This window comes from Copadichromis virginalis, linkage group LG22 (assembly GCF_057382275.1).
Source record: "Copadichromis virginalis isolate Kocher_CV1m ecotype Utaka linkage group LG22, C_Virginalis_male_GT1.1, whole genome shotgun sequence".
Lineage (NCBI taxonomy): Eukaryota > Metazoa > Chordata > Actinopteri > Cichliformes > Cichlidae > Copadichromis > Copadichromis virginalis.
The window spans coordinates 13175734-13201012 of record NC_140638.1 but is presented as its reverse complement, the minus strand read 5'-3'; the positions used below and the strand labels follow the sequence as shown (position 1 = coordinate 13201012).

Here is a 25279-nt window from a genome sequence, read left to right as displayed (position 1 = left end):
AATGAACAGTGGGTGGTGTAAGGGTGGTGAAGGCTGGAGGTGCGTTGAGGCAGTGTGTTTATCAGCTTAAATACAGACATCTGTTACTGAGGAATTGTGTGTTTTTTGGGGGGGTTGGGGAGTGTGTGTTTGCTAGACGAACACACACACAAAAGCAGAGAAGGGCTGTTGCCACAAAACTCATTAGGCTCTTTGAACTTTGGTGCAGGACTGGTTATCTAATGAGCATGCATGGACTGTAGTGGAGTTAAAATGTGTAACTCGTGCCAGTTAAAGTTAAAAAAAAAAAAAGGGAAAAAAGTAGGACATGGACTCTATCTGTACTCTTTCTCTCTCTCACACACACACACACACACACACACACACAGAAATCTGCCTGTGATTCAGTTCTTTCTCCCCCTCTGCTCCACTGATTCGAGTCAAACAACACTTGACATGAATATTTAACAGTCAGAACAGACAAAACAATTGAGAGTCAACTCGAGTATTGTTAGGAATTTACTCTTTGATATTCGGTTTCTTCACTTTGAAGGATTTTTGTTGTCTGTCTGGCTAAACGGCTGAATGTCAGCTTCGAGACACTGTCAGCGCCGGACAGACTGGTGAACCCTGTAAGAGCCGGAGACAACACCGGGAAGCGGCTTTGACACTGAAGACTGGGACATTGTTTAAATATTATCGAACTGCACAAGTGCTGTCAGTCTCTTTGTGTTTGACTGAATTCAGGAGAAGGTTGAGTTTTCTCTCCGCTTTATGTGGCTGCCCGCCCATGTGTGTGCGCATCTGTGTGTGCATCCACATGTGCAAACGCTAACGGAGCGCACTTGTGCATCTCTGCTTTTGTGTGCCGCTTTGTTCCAACTCTTTGTGTGATCAACTGCAATCTCCCTTTTCTGTTCCTTTATTTTATTTATGTATTTATTTATTTTTTTTATTTTTTTTATGCCTGTTAATATACCAATTTCCACCTGTGTTTCTTCTTCTCCCCACGGGGTGAATTCACAAGTGCGTCTCAGCGTAAGTGCATTTGCAACGATAGAGAGGAGGTGGATGGAGAACCGAGGGAGCAAAAAGCAGCAGAGACAGGAGAGGGAACAGAGACGGGGGGAGAGGAGGAGGAGGCGGTGCGGGGAGGTGGGAGGTGGCAGGTTGATTACGGTCGCAGGTCTGGTTGCCTGGAGACGGCTGGGACGAGGGATGCCAGGTTGCTAGGCGACCAGCACGATGCAATGACCAGCGCTGTGTGATGGAGCGGAGGGGAGGCGAAGATGGAAAATTGTCTTTGTGCCCCCCCCCCCTCCCGCCCCACCCAGCTACACCTCCCCTCCCTCTTCCTCCCCCTTCCTCTTCCCCTCCAGCTCTGCCTCCCTGTTGTAAATGTTCTTGAAAGAGCGGGGTGACGGTCTCCGCTGATATATTTACCATTCAGAGTGGCAGCTTTTTCGGGCGTACAAGCAGAATGTATTGAAATTGGAGAGAAAACAGGCAGCAGAAATGTGGCCCCCTCCCCACCACTCACACAGCAGTAGCAGCCTACTATATAGACAGATTATCATCAGCTCTGCAGGTCATAATAGTAAGGCGAGAAAAATGTCATCATCAGTATGCTTTACTCTATCTAAAACACATTTGCCTTGCTGTAGCACATGAAAATGCATTTCCACGGTGGCGATGGCCACTCCTCAATCTGTACACTGTTAAATAAAAGATTGCGGAGGGTGTTAAATACACCTAAATACACCAGGCTACTTAGTTTGAGCCCTTTTAGAGAATAAAAGCCATTTATTCAGTCTTGTATTTACAACAGGTGAGCCTTGTGTGTTTTATTAAGGTTGTGAATCTGTTTGTGCTTAACATCCTTCCAAGGGAATGGAGACATTTTAAGCACAAGGACTGTTGTGCAAAGTCTGAGAAATATCCTTGTGCTTAAAATGTCTCCATTTGCTTGGAAGAGAGTTAAGTAAACTTGATTTGCATAGATTGTGTTTAAGCACATTAGTCAGAAAGTAAAATATGAAATGATAAACAAGCACTTCTGTTTTTTTTTTTTAAACTAACAGCTGCGATTTTGGTCTGACAATTTTTTTTCATGTATAGTTAGCCTTCCCTGGATAAATAAAACCTTATTAATAAGACTGCATAGCTCTAAACATTTTTATTTTAGCATTTTTTATTTTATGTGGGGCACTGTGACTCTGAGTGCTGTGCTGATGATAATCCCTGTTCTAGGACAGATACACTATGGACAAACGCACCTATGCATTACACTCACAGGAGCACCATGGAAGCCCATGCCATGAAGCTTCTGGCACATAGATTCGGTGCTGATGTTAATGCCAGCGGAGGTTTGGCGCTCAGCAGTTGGTGACTTTTACGCACTGTGCACCTCAACATTCAGCGACCAAGCTCTGTAATTTACATGGTCTGCAACTTTGTGGCCGAGTTGTTGTGACTTTTGTTACTTTCACTTGCCAATAATACCATTTATGGAATATCTAGAACGGAAGAAATTTCACAAACTGACTTGTCGCTATGGTGGCATCCTATTACAGCATCATGCTCACATTATTTTACAAATGTTCGAAAAAGCCGACTGCGTTGCTATGTGCTTGACCACACCTGTGGTCATGGGACTGAAAACATCTAAATGAAAAAATTAGCTGTTGTGCTCTAATTCTGTTTTCCATATAGTGTAGGTGTGTTCAGTCAGCTTGTTTTCATGTCCAAGACTTTAAATACATCTTGTCAAGATACTCACTTTGTAGCCTTTGGCTTTGGTGCTCCCAGCTTGTACATTACAGCCTGGCATCACATTTAAACACATTGGGTAAGCCTCTTGTTTCCAATTGCAGGGTTAATGGTGTGAAAGGACATATTTAACCTAAATACCAACCTCATTCTAAACATAACCAAGGATTTTCTTTTCTTATCGATATTTAATCACAGAGTAAAAGTGAAAGTAAAAAGCGAGAGAAATCAAAACTAATTGGTGAGTTTTAAAAAGAAGTTAAATCTAGTTAAAAACACAAAATCTGAAGCAAGAGGTAGTCTCCAGGGTAACAAACTTCTGGATGCAGAGATGCTTGGCATCCATTATAGCCGTCAGTGCGTCATGGGATTGATCCCAAAGCATACCTTGTGCATATCTATGTGACTCCAGCACCATCTGACAGCACGGCAGTATTTGATGCCCTGGGATGAGACCACTTAGATTCAGTGTGATGCTCTGTGCTTTGTTAAAGATCAAAGAGAGAGCTGCTTCCTGAGCACATTTCTCTGTTCTCTCTTTTGTCATTTTGTAATAAAATCAAAATGCCCCCAAAATAATAAAATAAGTAGCTGAAAAGGGAAATTCAATCAGTCTCGCTGATGTCTATCATAGTGCGTCTCTGCTCGCCACAATATTTAAAATAAATTACCCAAATCACTGCTGGGGACACGTCCCTCCAGTCCCAGCTAAATTCTCTGCCCTTGCAATGTCTGTATTACCTATTTCTTTTAATGGGTTAAAGCTATTAAATGTAGATACTCCTAAATGCAATCATGATGCTGAATATACATTGGCAGATTTAGTCCAAATTGTTAAATCAGTTTGACGATATAGATTCTCTGGGCTTGTTGTTGCAGTGTATGAACTTTGATGGCATGGAGAGGGGGGGGGGGGGTCATGCATTATGGCGAAGGGGTCGAGCTGTTATTTGATTGGATAATCTGTGGATTTAATATTTCATAATGCTCGTGAAATCCCCCGCGGCATCACAGAAAGAAAAGATTAAGTATGTGTAGATGTGCGCTCGCGTCACTGTGACCGTCAGGAGCCGACGGAGCATTGTTTGGATGACTGTATATATAATATCTGCATGGCGTGTTTGGACATGGAGCGCAGGGGGAGCAAGAAAAATCCAATAGCAAAAACACACAGTGGTGAAATGGGCTGTTGATCAGGCAGGTTTGAATGCGTGTTGTCTGTGCACAGTATGGGACCGTTTTTGTAAACAAGCCTAAGAGAGAAAGGGGAGGGGAGGGGAGCAACAGGAGGAGGAGGGGAGAGAGCAAATTACTGTAAAGTGTGTGTTAGTGGTTGAGGTTTAGACGGAGATATTTTTCTCCCTGCTTCTGCATCTGCTCTCGAGGCAGCGCCAACATTCAACAGGCACGAACGAAGCCGCTACCATCCCTTTTTCTTTTTTCTTTTTTTTATTCTTTCATCTTTCCTCCCCCTGCTCGTCTTCTCCCTTCCTCCACTGCACATCTAATCCCTCTATCTCTTGACCTAGAAGCACCCTTTGTCCTCCTCATTTGTTTTCCACCCGTCTCTTTTGCAGGTTGTTCAGGGCAACCTTGTTTACCTGATGTGGGGGTTCTCATCTCTGGGGTTGTCATGACGATGGCCATGTGAGCATGGTCTTTATCAGACCGGCAGCCGGTTGCTGTGCAGATCTGAAGTGGCACAGCCTTGATGGCCTCCACTTCTCACTGTTTTTCCTCTTGTATATTCTAATTCCAATCTCCTGAGCCATCTGCTGTGCTTCTCCTTATCACCACCACCACCACGGCCTTCACTATTTGTCTTCCCACAGTGAAATATGGGCCATGCGGCTTTTTATAAGCATCATTCAAACATGTCAATCAAACTTGCCACTTAATTTAATGCCATTAATTCATAGCATTGACTTAAGGTGCTTTAAGAGAGAGCTAACCCCAAAATAGCTTCTATTTTTAGTTATCTATCTATAGATGTCTGTATCAATGTGTGGAAGAATCCTTCCTGCTATGATTGAGTGGCGTGCAATAACTGATAGCTCAGACACTGAGTGACTGTCAGTATCTACAAGGGTATTAAAATTATGAATAAAAAAAAATAAGGTGGAGTTTTGGTAGAACAGCTGGTTAAACTTTGGTCTGGTCAAACAACATTTTCTTATATATGCTAATCTGAAAATCCTGGTGGAGCCTGCACCTGTTCAGGATTTGACATCCCCTGTCCAGCATCAAGATTTTCCTTAAATACATGTCAAAGGAGTTATTAGGAGTTTCTTACATTGCACATACTGGCTTGGGTGGTTATATGTTAAGATAATGATGATAATAGTGAGAATCACAGAAGCTTGTAGATGTAGATGGATCTCAGATCAGTCAAAACAAAACAAGCAGCAGCACCTTGTTTAGCATGTTGGTCCACCATCAGTTTTCCTTCCTTCACAAGTTTTTCCATATGCACATGCACAAACACATTGATGTTCTCTCAGTCTGACAAGCTATAGCCACTGCTAACGGATGACTACTGACACATTGAGAGGCTCACGCTAGCATACTAGCATCTGACAGGATGTGTGCATTAATGAACTCAGTAAATGCTTTCCTGATGAGTTTATAGTCTCAGACATTAGTTTCATTGTTTACTGAACACAAGATGATCATCATGACTTTGATTTTTGTCTCTATTAAAGTCTAAAAGAACGTTGAAGCAGGGATTTTTTGAAAAAACAAACAAACAGTGGCATCACAAAAGCTATGCTTGTCTTTTTATGAAGTTTACGGCTGTAATGTAGTGAATGTAGACAGTAAAAAGAAAATGCTTCCAACATAAAACTGCTGACAATAAGGTTTGTGGATTCTTATAATAACCAGGCCAAAGCTGATATCTCAGTAACTGGGCAGTTCACACTAAAACAGTACAGATCCATTAATAGCATGGTGCGTTCTTTAGAAAGGTGTATGTGTGAAGAATAAAGCAAGAATACAGATTAAATCACAGCATGAGCAACAACAGCGAAGAAAAACAGTGGTAAATAAGGTAATACTTATTTTGCACAGGCTGTTGTTGCACTCTCTCCTGCCTGATAACTGGCTGGTATAAACAAGAAACTGTGCCGATAACGTACTGTGAGGTATATTTGTCGAGCTTCACCCGGAGTACATGAATTTTAGCATGCAGACTCGGTTGGAATGATGATATCTTCTCTTTAGCATATTGTAAAAAATTTAAACTAAAAAATTATTATTCACTGCCAGCCAGAGCAAGACCTCCATTTGTTTAGCTGATTGGAAGATGGTTTTTTGAGCCTTCCCCTCCATCTACTCCATCATCCTATTAATTGGTACACTCGATTAGACTGCTCTGAATGAGAAGACACGGGGGCCTTGTATAGCAGGTGCTGGGGATATTTCAGCTCGTGGTTCAGCACAGATGTTTGTTCATGCGGGTCCTCGTGACACCAATCAATAGTGTCTCCTGGTGACTGATCACAGTGGATCAATCAGTGACACAGGATCAGCGACTGGCTGAAATGTCACCAGCTCCATAATTAAGACCTTCATTAAGCCAAAGTTAACAGAGTGTCACTCTGTTGCTCTCACCTCGACTCATCACCCTTCCTCTCTTCGCATGCACATCCCCCACCTGACTCCTCTCTTCCATATGCCCCCCCTCCCAAATCAAACCCAATCCCGCTCTTCTTCCCTTTTTGCTCTCCCTTGTACATTATTTTGCTTGCTTTCTTTCAATGGTCCTTTTCATGCTTGATACATTTGAAGGACAAGCTGCTGTTTCGTCTGGAGGTTGAATAGTCGGATAGCCAGGAAGAGGACGGCGAAGCGGCCTTTTATGAATAGCGAAAAAGGTCACTTAATGTAAAGTGTGTGCGTGTTCCCTGCTTTTTCTTTCGCGTTTTTGTTTGATATTCCTCCCTCTCGACATCCGTCTCTGCCTCTGTCAGGCTCAGAATCTCTCTCTATTCTGATGCTGCGTGCTCCTTTAATCCAGATTAGCTGGCGAGTGTTCTTAATCTTATCACTTCCCCAATCCCGCGTGGGTGTGTGCTTTTCCTGGTTTTGTGTGATAGGGGGAGAGGGAACGATAGACGGCAGGATTAGAGCTGATTCTGAGAGAGAGACTCGGAGAGAGGAGGTGGGGCGAGAAAGAGAGACTGTATGACACTGCAAATGTAATATCACACATATCGGTGTCTGCTGTGGCCTGTTGGAGTCGAGTTGGCCCAATAAAAGGAAAGGAGAGAAATTGGTGTGTAAATATAAACGACTGGAGTACAGACCACATTTGCAAACATCTAAACAAGCACAAATGTGTACTACAGTTATAATTGCATTTACATAAATGGTTATATAAAGCACACAAACATGAATATCATCTTTTGTCATTTACATAACAGCAAGGGGCACATTTGCCACATTAAAACTCCAATTTGTGCCAGTTATTTCCATGCTTATATGCTTTTTGCCATGTTAAAATGAATGCGTTTTTCTTTTTGTTGATTAGCCCTGACCTGCATTTAAACCGACTACGTCATCTTTTTCCAGATGAACCGCCCAATCCAAGTGAAGCCTGCAGACAGCGAAAGCAGAGGGGGTAAGAGACACCTGTCCCCAACCCAGACACACAACACCTGTTCAAACATAAACACCTCCAGAAATATCAGCGATAACATGTCAGTTAGTCTTGCAGTGACATTAAAACACCTGCACGAGGTAAGTGCTTGAGTGGAGGATGCGTTAAGGGAAAGTACAGCGGTGCAGCGCGATGATTGGGACTGTAAGTTGACAGCAAGATGTAAACGATTGGCACGTTTTTCTGGTTTTCACCCACGGACATGCTTTTGAGGTCAATCGGTGATTCTGAACATCTTTGTTTTAGGGTTTCGCTCACTCACACTGCATAGTTAGTAGGATAAGTGGTTACAAAAATGGATAGATGGTTTAAATGGTGTGCACTGATATGACAGTTATATATGTGATAGATCTCCTGTGCCTCACCATAAATCACAAATTGTCTTTTGACACCGTGGCCTTGCACTGGTTACCGCAAAATCGAACGCAGAGATAACGGCACAGTTTGAGGCAGTTAGCGGCGCCATAATTTTCAGATTTATCAGCCAGGAGATCATGGTTTGTGTCCTGTGGTGTTGGTTAAAAATGTGCCTCTTCCAGCCGCACTAAACAAAGACAAGCTGCCATAACCCAGAGTGTCATGCACCGTCACCATGGACACAGTGGAGCTGATGTTTTATTAAAGTTCTGATGTTAAAGGCCCCTTATTTCCTAAAAGATGCAATCTGCACTGAAAATATGACAGATTTTATCAGCCCTTCAGCAGATTATTGTTCAGACTGAGTAGTCGGCTCAGCTGCCTGTCAAGATGGATGTTTTGCTGCTGTCAAACTATACCTGTACATCACACACTGCACACAGCCACTTACGCTATCATAAAAGAAAACACTGGTAGGTTTTGACAGGAGGTATTAAAGATACTTCATCTCTCATACCTCATATCATTTTACATTACCATTGCTGATTTTCAAAGCATAACACTAGCTCACTCTCCCTTTAGGGTTGGGTTTGTTTTTAGTCATAATCTGAATGGAGAATTTTCAGAAACCAAGAGATGTTGCTTGTTGATTTTTAGACTGTAATGTTTACCAAACCCTAAGCCCAGATGGGCTGCCAGTGACCTGGTAAACGCTCTCACATGTGTCACATCTGACTTCATCCAGATGCAAATTTTAAAGATAACCAAATCACTAGAGACTGCAGGACTACGTTTAAACTAGTAATTAAGAAAAGTACAAAGGGTATAATAAGCATCTGATCACTTAACCTCTTACCCTCCATCGAGACACCCAGCTTGAGTTAGTTTGGTGATTTTGGTTTGGGTTTATTCAGTGTCCACGCATTTTTATACCTAGCTATAAAACATTTAGGAACAGGAAAAACAAACATGTCAAAATGTGTGAGAGTGCATTTAAAATGTAATGTAATCTGTTATTTTCTTAAAATCTGGCTATCTGGGCACTGGTTTAGCTGGGTGGAGTGGGCTGCCCATGTGCTGTGGGGATGACGTAGAGCCTGGGTTCAGATCTGCCCCGGGGCCATTTGTGCATCTTCATGCTGGGTTTCTTGTCTTCTCTCCACTACACTGTTCTATCACAATAAAGGGTAAAAAAAAAAAAAAAGATAAATAAATAAAATAAGTCTATTTAGCTTAGGGCTAAAATAAAAGTTACCCCTAACCCTACACACGTGACTTAAAGGATCCTGATATTAACTAAAACTTGAAATTTGCTTCAGACACAGTAGCCGCTGCATCACATGTGCTAGGTTTTTGCAAGAATGAAGTTAAAATATGCAACGCTCCAGTTTTTGTGCTGTTGGAAAAGCTCTCACATCTGAGTCGACATCCAGGAAATAATCCAAGACTCTTTCTCGCAGCATCCACTGTCTCTAATAGGCCTGTTTTCACTGGAGTTTGATGTGCCACAGTAGGAAAAGCACAGGTGTAGATAATAAAATTAATGATGGCTGAATGCCATTTAGCTGCTTCAGTTTCAGGGTTCTGGTATTGTGCATGCTGGCTCCCTGTCACACTGTGGCAAATCAAAACGCCTGCTGTGAAAAGGGCCCATTTTCCTAAAAGTCAGTCCAAGTTTTTAACATTTTGAACATGTGATTTTAGATTCTATGCCAGTAGCCTGAAGGATCAACACTTTAGATTTTTTTTTTTTAGCTCTTTAAAATTCACAAAACAGTAATAGAAATCCTTTGGTTTCCTTTTAGTATCACAAGACAAGAAGCATGCAGATGCAGGCATTTGTTTATATGCTGTTTTTATATATATATATATAAACGCGTGATTTTTTTTCATTTTTTTATCCGTTTTCTGAAACTGATTGGCTCACAGCGTAGTGAGCAAATTCTGTGCTTTTCATCAGCCAATACCCAAACCCTCCCCATCAACACACCACCCAGGCAGGTGTTTCTAATCAAACCACATTTATCGTCTGCAATCTTCTTGACATTTAGGCTGTATGTAGGTTTGCAATAAGGATAATGGCACGTTCGCTGTGACTGATTGTATCTCAAGCTTCAAGTCTCTGACATTTGATTATCATACGGAAATAAATTGGAAAGAAATGGCATCACGAACAGTTTTGGGGGGAAAAAAATAAAACAAAACATGTATCACTCGGTTGTTCTTTCTGAGAGTAATCTGCAGGAATGTAAGGCGCGCGCAATTTGTAGTGAATGGGCTCAAACATGCAGAATCGCTGGTCTGATCCTTCACAGACAGGGACAGACGGAGCAGCTTCTCTGACCACACAGAGGGTGACAAACATTTGAGTCACCGCCAGATGCTGTTTGTTGTGCCGTTCATGTTACTGCACTCTGGTGGTGCTCCGAAGTACAGCAGGCTAACGTCCAGCCCTCTTTGCAACTGCTTGTCACCCTGTTGTCATTTTCTGTTATTCGTGCATGTACAGTGACATGGTGCTTCTCCCCCCTACCTCCACCCTCTCCACCCCTCCCCGCACGCTTTCACTTGCATTACCTTTCTCACAAATGCATCTCTTTCTCCCCCCGTCTTTAATCTCACTCACATTACCACACATTACTCTCCTTTCTCCCTCCCATCCTGGTAATCTCCTTCCCCTTAGAAGACAGGAAGCTGTTTGTGGGCATGCTGGGAAAGCAGCAGACGGACACCGATGTGAGGAAAATGTTCGAGCCATTCGGCAGCATAGAGGAGTGCACGGTGCTCCGCGGGCCTGACGGTACCAGCAAAGGTAATAATGTGAAATCATGCCATGTGAAACACATCCAACATCAAGGCTGAACATTCCCTCCACAACATGCACAGTCCCAGAACGATATCTAAATCTGGATTCGTTTTTTTTTCTTGGAAGCATTGTTATTTTATTCTTTTCACATTTGAGCAGCATATTTGAAAATATGACAGAAAATGTCCTGCATCACAGTACTCAAGAGTCCTTTCAGAAACTCCTGAACTAACTTCCAAAGTCAATTACTTCATAGTCTAGCTGAGGATTGCCTCTGGTAAAATATTCATGCAAATCTGCGCATATTTTTAGATTAATCCTTATAACAAGCAAACAAACAGGCAAACTAATGCAACCATGCACATTACATCCTTGGTGAAGATAACAGACAACCTATGCAAAGCTCTGATGGCTGACCGGTGCTCCTCAGCTAAACAGGTGGAACTATAAAGTCTAGGAAGTCTTACTAAATATAAAATTATGGTGAGCAATGGCTACATGTTATTCTGCTTTTATTATACCACTCTTTGTCTCCATGGTTGTCACTGCATCATTTAATATCTAGCGAGACTTCCTGGACTTTGTTTAGTTGATAAACGCCAGACGTATTACAGAAAGATACAGTATTATTCACAGAAACAACACATTAGCAGCAAAACATTCATCCATCTATGTTCATTAGGTAAAAACTGTTCTCCCCTCACATTTAAAGAGCTACAAATATGAATTTTGACTGTGTTTACTTTTAAACTCCCTGCTGGTCCTCCCCTGTCCGCAAACTCTACTACTCTACTCTAAATAGTCTGAAACCTCATCGTTTAAACATTTAAATACTTAAATATTGCTTAAATGGATGCAATTAGCCATGTCATATCTTATTTCTATTACCCCCGATGGCTTAGCTACTTAAAAACCTTAGCAATAATTCATATTTGTCCCACTGAATAAAATCATCAGCACTAAGATGATTTTGCTAAGCTATGCCCTCCACAATTTACAAAAGCAGCCTTTAGTCGAGCATCCTTTAAAGCCACTGGTTGCAGCCAGATTCCCGGTCACGACTGTAGAAGTGTGGACTGACTTTGTTTTACCGTTTGTATTTAAATCCGAAGAATAAAGCTCGCAGCATGTTGCAACTCCACCGTATAAATGACTATTGTCAGTAACAACAATGCTAATGATATTTTCCATGTAAATCAAAGTCCGCGACAGTTCAAACACAGAGGTTTGACTTTTCTGCGTTTGCTGCACGAGGCACGACTAATAGTGCAGTAGGTTTTATTGGTCATAGCTAATGATGCATTTGGTGGTTTACGGGCTGTGATTGATGAAGCAATGAATGTTCTGTGGACCATGCTTAATGGTGCCACGGTAACAGATGAAATGCTAGATGCAAGATGGCTTCTAATGTATATTTAAAGGGAAGCGTTTTTGTTATAGTGTGTGTAAGTGTGTGTATGTGTGAGAGAGGGGCTGTGCTTAATGATGTGTCATTTCATGTAGGGTGTGCATTTGTAAAGTTCCAGAGCAACGCAGAGGCCCAGGCCGCCATCAACGCTCTTCACGGAAGTCGTACTCTACCTGTAAGTCCACAAAATACACTCTTTCTGACACACATACACAAGCACACTCATGCTGCACATGCAGCATGGTTACACAAATTCAAATGAACCCAGCAGACGCACTCAGATGCTCCAAACCCAGTCATTTAGAGACTCACAAGGTGACTCAGCTAATGGTCACCACTTCTCCTTTCTGTCCCCCTCCTCCACACACACTCACACACAATAGAGGACACACTCTTTGTAAAATGCGGTCATGATTTATCTCTGGAGGTCTTACTGCAGTGTGGCTTGATGTAGGGCGTCAAAATTAAAATAAAAACCTATTTGTTTATTTCGTTTACGTCAGTAATGGATCATAAAATGTGCTCGTCTAAATCAGGACACTTTAAGCTAATAATAATACGAACGTAAGCCTTTATTAAACACATCCATCCAACACATCCAAGCAATTATTTTTCAGACCTTTTCTGGGTCTCTATGCTCTCTCAGGCAGTTTAAGTTTAAGCATAAAAAAGGTCATTTCACTCATTTAGAGTACGGTCTCAGCTCCAACTCAGTCACTCCAAGGAGTGTTTTACCTTTATTTGAATCTGTAGAGGATCTAATTTGATGATTGTTATCATCATTCTGCTGCATCGCAAAACTTTTAGCTGGACGGTCACCTAGGCACCATCGTGTGAGAGGCTTTAATAAACATGGGATTTCTATTTCCCCCTCGGTGATGGCGAGCTGTCAGGTTTCCCATCTCTTCACTGGTATTCATTATCCTCTCTTTAGGACATAAGTAGCGCTGGCTGCTCTTCAGAAACATTTCAAAGTTTTCTTTGTTAGTCCACAATAGCATTTTCGAGTTTCTAAGTGGCAAACTCCAGTCATGGAGCCATGGGGTTGGGTTTTTTGGATGGGTTGGGGGGGGGGAGGCAGCAGCTTTCTCTGTGTAATGCTCCATGCAGCCATGCACTGTGAGGGAGAATGGGAAATGAACATAGAAGTTAAACAGCTCCAGTGACTCATTTAAGCCATCAGTTTCTTATTTTGGGCTTTTTTTTTTTTTAACTTCAGTGACTACTCTGGGTTTTTCCTTTGGAGTCATTTAGCTGTGCACCCGCAGGCCTGAGTCATCGGTTTGTCAAACTGTGGACTGATAAATGTTTTTGTTTTATTTTGTTTGTTTGTTTTCTAAGTTTACCTTGCAGCCTTTTGCAGTTTTACTCGAATCAATCATTTCCGATCTTGTGTTTTCAGAGATCTATTTTTCAGATTAAAATGTTCACTTAGCTCTAACCTCCAATCTTATTTGATGATGGCACAAACCGCTTTTGTCAGTGTCATTAGCCTTGAGCTCCACAAACATCCCTCTAGACACTACGCTGAGTCTTTGAGTGATGCATTCATTGTGGAAAATGCATGTGTAAGGTAAAAATATTGGATTCTAACCAGTTTTGTTAGGATGCAGTAAGAAATGCTCAGAGTAGTGGTGGTAACAGTGGTAATCTTTCCACTGTGCGTGTTTTAACCTCTTGCTGATGTTGAGCGTTGATGCTAAAAGCATCGGACAGATGGAGTTTTGATTTTTCTGCCTTTTCCTCCGCAGGGCGCCTCGTCCAGCTTGGTGGTAAAGTTTGCAGATTCTGAGAAAGAGCGAGGGCTCAGACGGATGCAGCAGGTGGCCTCCCAGCTTGGAGTCATCAGTCCCATGACCCTGCACCTCGGGGCCTACAACGCCTACACGCAGGCCGTGAGGAAGACCCGCAGACATACACATCTCACCCAAAACACACACTATCTGTCATGAGAGCACTACAACATGTTGCTGAAAATATTTATTCTGATCCCAAAATATCAAAAGTGAACTGTTTTTGTGTAATTTCTTTTAATGCTCTATCCTCTGCACTTTGTTTTCTCTATCTGGCTTTCTCATCATAATCTTTGAGCTATTTTAGTGCGATGGAAGATATAGGCACAGAAACCATCCTTTAATCCCCCAAAAAAAACATAAAAGAAAAAGCTACTCGAGAGACGCTTGAGTTGTAATGTTCTATTCAAGCATTTTATACTCAGAATTTCAATCCAAAAGAGATGTCTCATATGATATTAAGATGATTATAATTGGGAGGGGAAAAAAATCTCAAATAACAATATAAAGTCATCGTCGCTAATTGACCATTTACTGCAAATGGTTTCAGATTTGCCTCATTTACAGTTGTTCAGATTATGATGTTTAACGAGGCCTCTCGAGACTTTTACTCATGATTGATGTGTTTGTAATTTAGTAAGAAAAAAGGTCACATAAAAACAAAATTTAAAAAAATGCTCAATGGAAGGGTAATTTAGAGAAATTGCAGGTAAAGCTCCAAGCTAGACAAAAACGAAGGCGGGGTTCAATAAAATTCTTTGTTTACAGCTCAGAGATGTGAATGAAGAAATGATCCAATCCTCTGAATGTGTTTTGATTCCAAGCTTGTCAGTTTCTCTTATCGGGGCTGGCACGTATTTCTAACAGTTGCATGTTGCAAAACTGTGACGTCAGACTCGTGGCTTTTGCACGACTGAGTCAGATGCGCGCCTTCTGTTTCTACACGGTGTTCAGACTCAGAGATAATAAAGCAGCTCTCTCGATGCTGCCACAGTCTTCCCACACAGGAAACCAAATAGGAATCAGGAAGGGAATCGATAAGGAATCTGACCTATAAGAAGAATCAATAATGCCGCTGGGTATCGATAAAGTCTTGTCAATATGAATCCTTATTACAGCTAAGGTGAAGAGCACACAACGTGAACTAAAGACTAATTATTCCCATGATTTGATCGTAATGAGGGATTATAACCATCAGGAAGCGATTTTTCCCGATGAGTGAGGTCACTAGGCAGAGTGCTCTGCGGTGCTTAGATGTACCCTTCAAACATATAGATTCATGTTTTCTGTTTTATTAAAGGGAAACATAAAACAACAAAAACAAGAGAGAAAAGGAAGAAACAAAGGGATTTAAGTAAGAACAGGGAATTTTCTTTTCTCTTTTTTTGTTCTCAATGACTGCTGGTGGAGTCAGGATGGGTCAGAGCACTGATACTTGGGAACGTTATAGCATATTTTCTTCCCCCTCTACAGCACTTATTTATTTCTGCGTCCTTTAAAGTAAGACTGTTGACTCAAGCCATCACATGGGAGGTCACTAGACTCTGGAACAACCCCCATCAGTCCCCCATCTGTCCCCCTTCTAGTCCCTTGGGATCCCCCAAAGCTATTGGAGGCTGGTCTGACTTAGTCTCACCAATGAGATCCATTTATTAGGTAAATTAGTTAGATAAATAAGTAATGGAGATAATAATTATCATCATTTAAAATAAATAAGTCAAAGAGAACCTATTATACTCATTTCCATCTTCACATTTTAATTCCTGGAGTTTATTACAGCAGCTTTGTGCTGCCTCTCCATTTATCCTTTCTCTTGCATAAACAGTGTTAACTCTGATCTTTGAATCTTTTATTTCAGTCAGGTTGACTGCCCATGTGATCACATGATTTGGGGCAGCAGGAACTTTTTTGCTTTTCAAGATTGCTATAACCTTTTTTGACATCATATAGAGCCGACAGTTGGAATAAAAGAATACAGAAAACAACAAATATGTGTCTACTGTTAAAAATGTTATTACAGGCTCTTTGTGTTCTTGTAGGGTCTTTACCTTACAATATAAAACAGCTTGAGGCGAGTGTTGTTGTGATTTTGTGCTTTATAAATAAAATTGAATGGAATTGAATTAAAAATATTAGATTGCTGAGTTGAGCGTGTAGTTTTTCAACGTAAGGCCTACGGGGCAAACTGGAGTCCCCATTATAACTCGTTTTTCAATTCACTAAATAAAAGTGACCGATGTTGCAGATGCATCTATTAAAAGCAGTAAAACATGTTATTTTACTCTCATATAGACAAGTGTACAGGGCAATAAACAAGCCTTTTGCCAAGCTGATGTAGTTGGTAATGTCAGTTAATTTGAAAATAATACAAACACTTCAGGAAAAGAAGAGTTATGGGCCTATTACTGCTTATTCATTTCATCTGATAAATATAATTGATTGTTAATTTGGTGACCTCTGCCCTCTGTCATTCTGCAGAAGTCCACGAGATGAAATGTTGAACATTTTGCTTCGCAGTAAATGAAAATAAATGTCTGTGTAATTTAGATTGATGTCAATATTAATAACAATAATAACAGTCAAATGTTAATAATAGTGAAAAACAGGAGAAAAAAAATATACATCATCAATCATCAAATATTGCTTATTGTTTTCTTATTGAGGCTCGGGTCTGGAGATGTCACAGTAATATTAAACACATCAATTTTAGTGACTGAATCTCATTATTGGAGCACGTTGATGAGGGAAATCTGAACAACGTGAGTCATTTCTAATCTGCACAAATCGCTCACTAAATGTCTGATGACGAGCCTCTGCACAGCGTCTTCATGCTTTAAAAGTCTGCTGGTGTTTCTGTACTTTACAAGTCTGAGAATACACACTAATGGCCTCTGCACACCGAAACACGGACTCCGAACTTACTCTAAATGTCAGTTTTGCCGACTCCTGCTCCTCAATCCATCACAGCATCTCTCTCTCTGTCCTCCAGCTGATGCAGCAGCAGGCCTTGGTGGCGCAGTCGGCCTACCTCTCTCCTGTTGCCACCGTGGCTGCAGTTCAAATGCAGCAGCTCGCTGCCCTCAACCCCAGCAGCATCATTGCCACGCCGATTGCATCCATCACCCCGTCCTCAGGTAATGAGAGGCAGAGATGTCTGGCCTTGATTAGATTTCTGCCTGAAGTATGAGGGCGGATATACAAGGAGAGGTGGACCAGAGAGGACAAAATTACACACATCTATTCTGTATTTTTTTTCATTCTGTCTCAAAGTTAACTCTTACTTTTTAAGGTAAAATAGGAGTAGGAGATGTATTTCACTTACTTATACAGTTTATATATAAACTGTATATTTAAATAAAGGTGGAAATTGCCAGGATAAGCGAGCAATTCACCTGCTTTTGAAGCCAACCTTAAGTGGTCGTTAGATTCAAAATTTTCAACCCTTAAAGTTGCTGCGTGGTTTATTTAAGACTTCTGAAAACTGGTAACAGTCTGCTGGCTACGGTTCACTCTGTTTAAAGGATCGTTTCTATGTAACGATGATACAAAACCTCAAATTTGATTGAAAGTAACTAATCAGTCAAACAGCTGTCATTACATTTGCGTCAGAGGTTTCTATTGGTGCGTGAAAGTACGTGACATCACCACCCTCCTCTCACCCACTGAAACAATAGAGATCTTTCATGCACAGTAACCGCAAATCCACTTTCAAATCTCATAAACTCATATTTTATTTAGAGTAGAACAAATGAAATGTATCAAATGTTTAAACTGTGCAAAAAGTGCAAATTCTAAGAAAATAAAATAAAAATAAAAATGGTAAATGGCCTGTATTTATATAGCGCCTTACTAGTCCCTAAGGACCCCAAAGCGCTTTACATATCCAGTCATCCACACACTAGTGATGGCAAGCTACATTGTAGCCACAGCCACCCTGGGGCGCACTGACAGAGTATTGCTGTTACTTTGAAATCATCTGCAGGTACCAGCACTCCACCCTCCATCGCAGCTACACCCGTTCCTGCTCTGCCTCCACCAATCGCAGTGAACAGCTACCCCTCTGTGCCAGCACCACCCAACGGCCAGCCAGCTACAGAAACCCTGTACACTAACGGGGTCCATGCCTATCAAGGTACAGGCATCGCATCCTACACAGATTATAGCTGTATCCTCAGATTCACAAACCTCTTGTGTAGCATTCATATAACATTAAATATATCAAATAACATTCATGACTTTTTTTTTTTACTATGCTGTAAGTTGTTAACCACATGTTGACTGTGTTACAGCTCAGAGTCCTGTGCTGGACCCCCTGCAGCAAGCTTATACAGGCATGCAGCACTATACAGGTGAGAATCAGGATTTACAGTGGCACGCATGTCCAATATAACTTAATAAATTCTTAATAAATAACCATGCATTTCTAGAAATGTATTTGTGGTAGAGAAGTCCTTGTTTTGTGTTAGAACAGGGACAATTACAAACTTTAAGTGACGTTGGACTCTGTTTAGTAGATTTCGATTTAAGTAAGAACCTTTTCAGGTTACGAATGCAAATTGCAAACTTACAATCAAATGCAGCTGCAGTACCTTTTGGATGTCAGAACTGCTGCATGTGCAAAGAAGAAACTCTCATTCAAAGTCAACACATGCACATATATTACAAAGTGTAAATAACCTCCAGCAATATAACATCACAAACTTTATGCAAAACATAGCCCAGTTTTAGCAAACCTGTAGGTGGGGATGCAGCTCTGTCAGATGTTTTAAGTGAAAAATGATTAGTGTGCAGTGTTCTGCTTGCATCGCCACCGCTCTCGGCTCACCTGTTCCTCCTCTCCATCAGCCACCTACCCTGCTGCCTATGGCCTGGTGGGACAGCCGTTCCCTCACCAGCCCACGCTGGTGGCCCAGCAACCTCAGCAGCCGCAGCAGCTGCAGCAAAGAGAAGGTAAACTCAAAATGGGGTTTTACATGTTTGGCTAATTTACCACAAATCAAACAAGCTTTACATCACAGAAAACCACCAAAATGTTCTGCTGTTTAGGGAAATGTTGACCAAATGTTATCAGCCATTTAAACCGGCCACTTTGTTAGGTACACCTTGCTAATAATGGCTTGGACCATGTTTACCCTTCAAAGCTACCTTAATTCTTCATTTGATACAATCAGCAAGGTGCTAGAAAATATTCCTCAAATTTGTTTCATTATAGCATCACACAGTTGCAGATTTGTCAGCTCTACATCCATGATGAGTCTCTCATCCCAGACGCACTCTATTGAACTGGGATCTGGCAGGTCATTTGAGTGCACTGAACTCCACCCATTTTATAATTTGAGCTTTATAACTAGTGTGTGATCCTGCTGGAAGCAACCATTAGAAGATGGGTACACTGGAAACCTACCAACTGAAAGTTAGAGCAGAAATCAAGACTCATCAGGCAACCTTTATGTGGTACGGTTCACACAGGCTCATTGGGGAAATTATTATATAAAATAATGATATATAATAAACTTTAAAAGCACATTGGTGTGTTGCAGCAAAAAATCAGATTTGTAAAGACCGCTCCTTAAATCTGTATGTTTTAATATGCACACAAAAAAGGATGAGATAAACATTGCAGACAAAGTCTGTGTAGCTGGAGGTAGTTTGGCACAGAATTATATGAAAACAGAGGAAAAAAACTGCCATTTTCACTGACCGCTTAACCTGTGTGCATCTCTATGGCTGCCCTGTCTTTGTGTACAGGTCCCGAGGGCTGTAACATCTTCATCTACCACCTGCCACAGGAGTTCACTGACTCTGAGATACTGCAGATGTTCTTGCCCTTTGGAAACGTCATCTCTGCAAAGGTCTTCGTCGACCGTGCCACCAATCAGAGTAAATGCTTTGGTGAGTCACTTTGACGGTCACAGGTGTCTCTTTCTTTCCTGCACAGAAAGAAATGCTGCTGTGATATAACACTGCCTTTTATTTCTTTTTTCTTCTTAGGGTTTGTGAGTTTTGACAACCCATCCAGCGCCCAGACTGCCATCCAGGCAATGAACGGCTTCCAGATTGGCATGAAGAGACTGAAAGTGCAGCTTAAGAGGCCCAAGGATGCCAACAGGCCTTACTGAAGGAGGTGAGTTTCTATATATCGACACATTTGAGGAGTTTTTTGGGGAGGAGGAAGCTCAAGGGAGGGATTGATAGACAGCTGGAACTGTGTGTGAAAGCTAAGGAGACAGAGTGGATGTAATTGGGGGGTAAATGGCTGTCTTTCATGTGGAACCAAAGAAGTCAATAACCCTACAGTAGATTAACTTTAATGAGGTGAAAGCACTAAGAATACCATCAGTCTTTAACAGGATCAGAAGATACCTTTTGTTGTGTAAAAGTGGCTTGTTCTGTTTTTTTTGCTCACTCTGTATTGAGAAGTAGATTTTATTTTATTTTATTTATTTAGTTGTTTTTTTTTAATGGGTTCAAATGTTGTCTAACCAGTGTTCTGTCACAGGGTTGAATGCCTACTGCTGTCCCTCATTAATTTTTTTCTTTTTACTTTCATTTTATTGTTTTTGTGCTGTGCCATATGTGCCATTTTTCCTGAGAGAAAGAGAGAAAAAACAAACAAACAAAAAAACGCCACACCACTCTCAAGACTGTCCCGTCCATACATATATGGTGAAGACGTGCGTCGCTATGGGTACAGTTGCCTAGCAACCTCTAAAACCTACTACCTCCCCTTCCTTCTCACTGCGTTGTAAGTTAATTGGCCTGTGTTGGTTGGTTGCTGTGGCGATATTGCCTGTGATGGTTGCCATTAGCAGTTTGGTTTTTTATTTCTTTTTTGGGGGGGGGTTTGGGCCGTTGCCTTGATTCACCATGCTCAACTGCATGGCGGGTTACTGTGGCGACCATGAACTGTGTTTGGTGTGCTGTGAGTTTCCTCTTTTATTATTTTATCCTGGTTTTAATCCTTGCAAACACTAATCAGTAATCGTCAATTACCTCAGCATCTGTAAGCAACTGATTATCATGACATGCTGTTTGCCTTTAAAGTCCTCTAAAAGCTTCAGTGCTAAGAGCTAAATTAGCTGGTTGACCATCAAATATGGATACACGAGACCTCTCCCGGACATCTCTTTGGTTTTGATTGGTTTCATTTTTGTCGTCTGTCATGATTATCATTCTTACATATCCCTTCTGTTTAATTGGATGGTGTGGTAGTTTTCGGTGAGTGCGAGGTTTTCGTTTTGTCGTGATTCAATTCCATGTGACTTTGTGCCTGAACTTTGTCCATGTTTATTTTATTTTTTTGTGAGGCTGAAAGAAAATATATACGTGCCCCTGTATATGGTTGACAGCAGAGTATTTATGTACGACTGACTGATCGTGTGTGAGATGAACACAGTGTTGTACGAGGTGCAATCATAAAGCTTATGAATCACAAACCATACCTAGATAAAATATGGCCAACCTGCTCTTCAAGGTCACTTCCTTGTGCACTTTTGCACATCTTTCATCTCCTGCTGTGCTAATTTAAAATTGCTCTCTGGAAGCATTTTTATTACCACTCTGTGTTGGCCTAATGTGTATTTTTAAGATGTGCTCCCTAAATCTGAGGAGCAGGGTGGCTAATGAATGCAAGGCCAAAACAATCTACCACACAATGACGGCCGCCCCTCTCCCCAAATTTAGGACATGGCCTTTAATGTTCTCCCACAGATGCCTCAGAATGTTACAGTTAAACTGTCCTGTCAGTTTCATCATTGGGTACAAATTAATTAGAAGCACACTCCCTTCTCCACACCTTACCTGATGCATCACTTTCAGGTTTGGAAAATGTGGAAACTGCAGTGGATCCTACGACTGTCTAATCATCAGTGATAATCGTCCACAGGATATTTGGTCAAACCTGACACTGAAAATGATTGAGCAACTCTAATGTCCATTGCGATCTAGAAAGGTCAGCAGAGCTAGAAGAGATCCAGAGTTGCTCACTCGGGTGACCCTGAAGAGGCCAAACCTAAATCTGAATTATTGAAGCCCTCGGTGGCAGCATCCTAAAACTTTGTGATCACATCTCGTGTTAGTGCGAGTGTTTTTGTGTTGAGTAAAATCTGAAAATTGTTGGTGTATGTGTGTGTGTGTGTGTATGTGTGTGTGTGTCAAATGAGACACTAACTAGAAGGTTTTGGGTAAAGCTGTTTTGTTCCTGTGACACGTGCTGCTGGCTGAGGAACTACATTCCTCTGTAGGAATTCTGGGACTCCAAAAGCTAAGAAGAAATAACCATAAATAATCATAAGGTTGAGATAATACCCCCCCCCCCAAAAAAAAAAAAAAAAAAGTCCACCTCTTATCCAAACCAAAACAACAATCAGAGCATCTGCAGGTCATAAAGTCAAAAGTAAGAAAAAAATCATTTATCGTGCTGTAAAAAGTCTGAAACTGCTGAAAAATCCGAAAGTGAATTTTCAGGAGAGTTAAAAAAAATTTTACTTACAGAATTTTTCTAGTCCCCAGAAACAATCAGTAAATTTTAATAAAGTTTTATTCCACTCCATTTAAAAAAAAAAAAATCACTTTAAACAGCCATTGACACAGTTTCCCCTTCTTCCCCTCTAATCCTCTGCGCTGTCTTTGTGTTTTTAATAGCTACAATGTATCAAATGTAAAACACCCCACAGTATTTGTGCACAGTTTTATACATACTTCACTTAAATTCACTGACGTAGTTAATATCTTTGAAATTCTGCTGTATTTAATTAGAGCTAGGCTTCGCATAGCCTTTATGATTGAGAGCAGGAGACTCATATTCATTCATGTACTGCCCTACTGCACAATTTCTCTCAATTTTAGATAAACGAAGCATAAAGGAAAAGGTCTCAGAAGGTAATAAATAGATTCTCATACCTGCAGATGTTGTGTTTGCAGCAGTTTGCTTAGAAAATATGAATTTGTGATGCAAAAATGAGTTTTCCTGAGAAACTGCAGTTTAATTAAATACTTCTTTTTGTGAATGCCCCTCTGATGAAATATATATCTTATTTGTTTTATCTAAAATTTAAAGAGTTGATCCCCACCAGAATTCTTACTGTGCATGTTCTGAATTAAGTTGCCTGCAATAAAAGACGACAGACAATTTTCTAAGAGCGTGCATACACTTGCGGCAGTGTGACTGTCCCTATTCCAGCTGCATGGACACTAGTTGATTACTCAGACTCCCCCTGAGGCATCAGTGCAAGCAGTGTGTAATGCAGACACCACTTCCAAAGTCTTAAACTTCTGTGTTTGATTTCTGCGATTTGATCTAAAAATAATACTCATACTTTGGTTTGTTTTTTTCCTCTTTCCTTTTCTTCTTCCTCTGTTCCTTCTTCACCTCCCAGGAAAGTGTTCAATCAAGAAAAACCACTTGGGATGTCCCAGCCTTTTTTGGTTGTTTGACCAACCATATAGCACAGGAGCAACACTTCACATAAAGCAGTATCACGTGTATGCGCTTTACAAAAACAAACAGCAGCAGCAGCAGCAGCAGCAGCAGTAATATCAGCAACAAACGCATCGACTGAATCAGCATCCGCAATATGAGAAGTGCTCCCGAGTTCCTATCATTCCACAGCTGGATTCATTTATATATGTACATATCTATTGTTGGCAACAAGATATACATGTTAAGAAAAAGCATATCACTGATGTTATTCTACTGAACAGGGTTCTACTGTATAGTGTGATTTGTGGTCTGCGGCGTTAACAGAAGGCCAGTCTACACAGTCGGAGGCAAAAGAAAATACTACTCTGTATGATTACCATTTGTAATATTGTTATGTAGAGTTAGTTTTATTATTTATATGTAAATTTAAAAACAATGGGGGTACTTAAGCTGGAAGAGAAATGGATTTCCTCTCACTGTAAATACTTTGGTTTAAAAAAAAAAAAAAAAGGAGGACTCTAAAACTTCACCAGTTAACATTCTCTGCTGCCACAACTTTTAAAAATTAACAAAGCGGAAGGAAGGGCTGGGAATTTTTCTATCTTGATTTTTTACGTTTTAATTTATTTGGTAATCAATTTGACGGCGGGGGACATGTGACAATTTCTTTTTTAATTTAAGAAGAAGAAGAAGAAAGAAGAAAAAGAAACAGGATTCCTGTGGTCTTCATGATGATGAACACTACTGCTATTATAGAGTTTTTAATTACATAAATGTACCTATGGAAGTGGAAAAAAACGTTTCTTTATTTATTCTCTACAATCGCTGTTTTAAAACATATGTCTTTAAAAGAAAATAAAGTACAATTTAGAAGAAATGTCACAGTGTGAGCTCTTTTTTTTCCTTTTTTCCCCTGTGAGACTAATCAAATCAAGTTTGGGCGTATGATCGTGAATGGGTTATTCTGGGAGGTTTGCTGCTCTCTAAAGGCCTAAAGAAGAATTGAAAGTGAAAAATATCTGTAATCCTCCAGAGGTTTGGTGGCTCCACTGTGGACCTAACTGACTGAAAACTACTCAAAGGAAGTTTTCCATTCATTTAATTTCCTTGTAGGGCTGCTTGAATGGACCGTCACTGGTAAATGAAGCACATTTATATACATGATTAACATAATGCCCAGATTTAATGCACATAATTTTGTCGGGCCACTTTTGGCAGCGTGATTTCTGATGACTGTGCATGCATAAATATTCAGCTCAGTTATGAAGACAAGGGAGGAGGCTGAGGTGTGTGTTTAACCACAGCTGGGGTATGCACCGAGTCTGTCTGGCACAGCCTTTTGGGTTTGGTCTGATCAGTCTAAACATGCCTTAGCCCTCTGGCATGCTTCGATTTATGAGGAGGTATTAATGCCACAAAGACGAGAAGTAGAAAAAAGCTGGAGAAAAATGTAACGTTGAGGGGGAAAATGGCTAATGTCTGCGTAGAAAGACGGCACATAAGTATGTAGAGGTAAGTGCACATTTGTTTGGGGTGTGTAGCTTTCCGGTTGTGAGTTCTGAGGACAGAAAACTCTTTATCTACTAGAGATCTTTACAGGAGCACTCAGCTGGTGCTATCGCCTGTCTGAACATGGCCTAAAGGCAGCAAATAATGAACTTGTCTGCTAAGAAGCTTGTGAAAAACACCTAATGTAAAAATTAATCTTACTTCCTTTTAAACATTATATTAATGTAGCGTACATAAAAAAATGATGTAACCAGGTATCACCAGCAGAGTGAGCTGAAGCACCACTGTTAATGGAAACTAGCCAGTTCAGAATCAGCAGTATTAGTTTTGTAGAGATTAAAAAAACAAAAAAAATTTCTTTCATTTTTGCAGCTGCGACAAACTAAAATTAAACACTTCCACCTGAACTGAAGTCTGCTGCAGCACTGGTCACAACTAAAACACTGCTAAGCAGAGCGTGCTGTGTGTGAAACTGGGAAGCTATCGATTCGAGGGAATCCTCAGGTCACATTAAAGTGATACGTGTTATTATGATCTAATAATATAAAGTAGTGGGTTGGAACCCCTTTTTGTCTTC

At 40.8% G+C, this 25279-nt stretch overlaps 1 protein-coding gene across 3 annotated transcripts in view; it reads left to right on the top strand.

Annotated features, from left to right (window-relative positions):
- Nucleotides 1-23722, top strand: part of celf3a (cugbp, Elav-like family member 3a) — a 33798-nt gene extending 10076 nt beyond the window's left edge. For 2 of the 3 annotated variants that reach the window (XM_085445366.1, XM_085445368.1), the window contains 11 exons: nt 7321-7369; nt 10449-10577; nt 12075-12154; nt 13731-13874; nt 16762-16906; nt 17755-17904; nt 18062-18121; nt 18618-18722; nt 19521-19664; nt 19764-19896; nt 23150-23722. In XM_085445366.1, the coding sequence (XP_085301492.1) occupies nt 7321-7369; nt 10449-10577; nt 12075-12154; nt 13731-13874; nt 16762-16906; nt 17755-17904; nt 18062-18121; nt 18618-18722; nt 19521-19664; nt 19764-19891 (1134 nt within the window). In that variant the 3' untranslated portion in view covers nt 19892-19896; nt 23150-23722. The remainder of the gene's footprint in view (nt 1-7320; nt 7370-10448; nt 10578-12074; nt 12155-13730; nt 13875-16761; nt 16907-17754; nt 17905-18061; nt 18122-18617; nt 18723-19520; nt 19665-19763; nt 19897-23149) is intronic. The other variant, XM_085445367.1, reaches the window with a different exon arrangement.
- Nucleotides 23723-25279: the final 1557 nt, after the last annotated feature.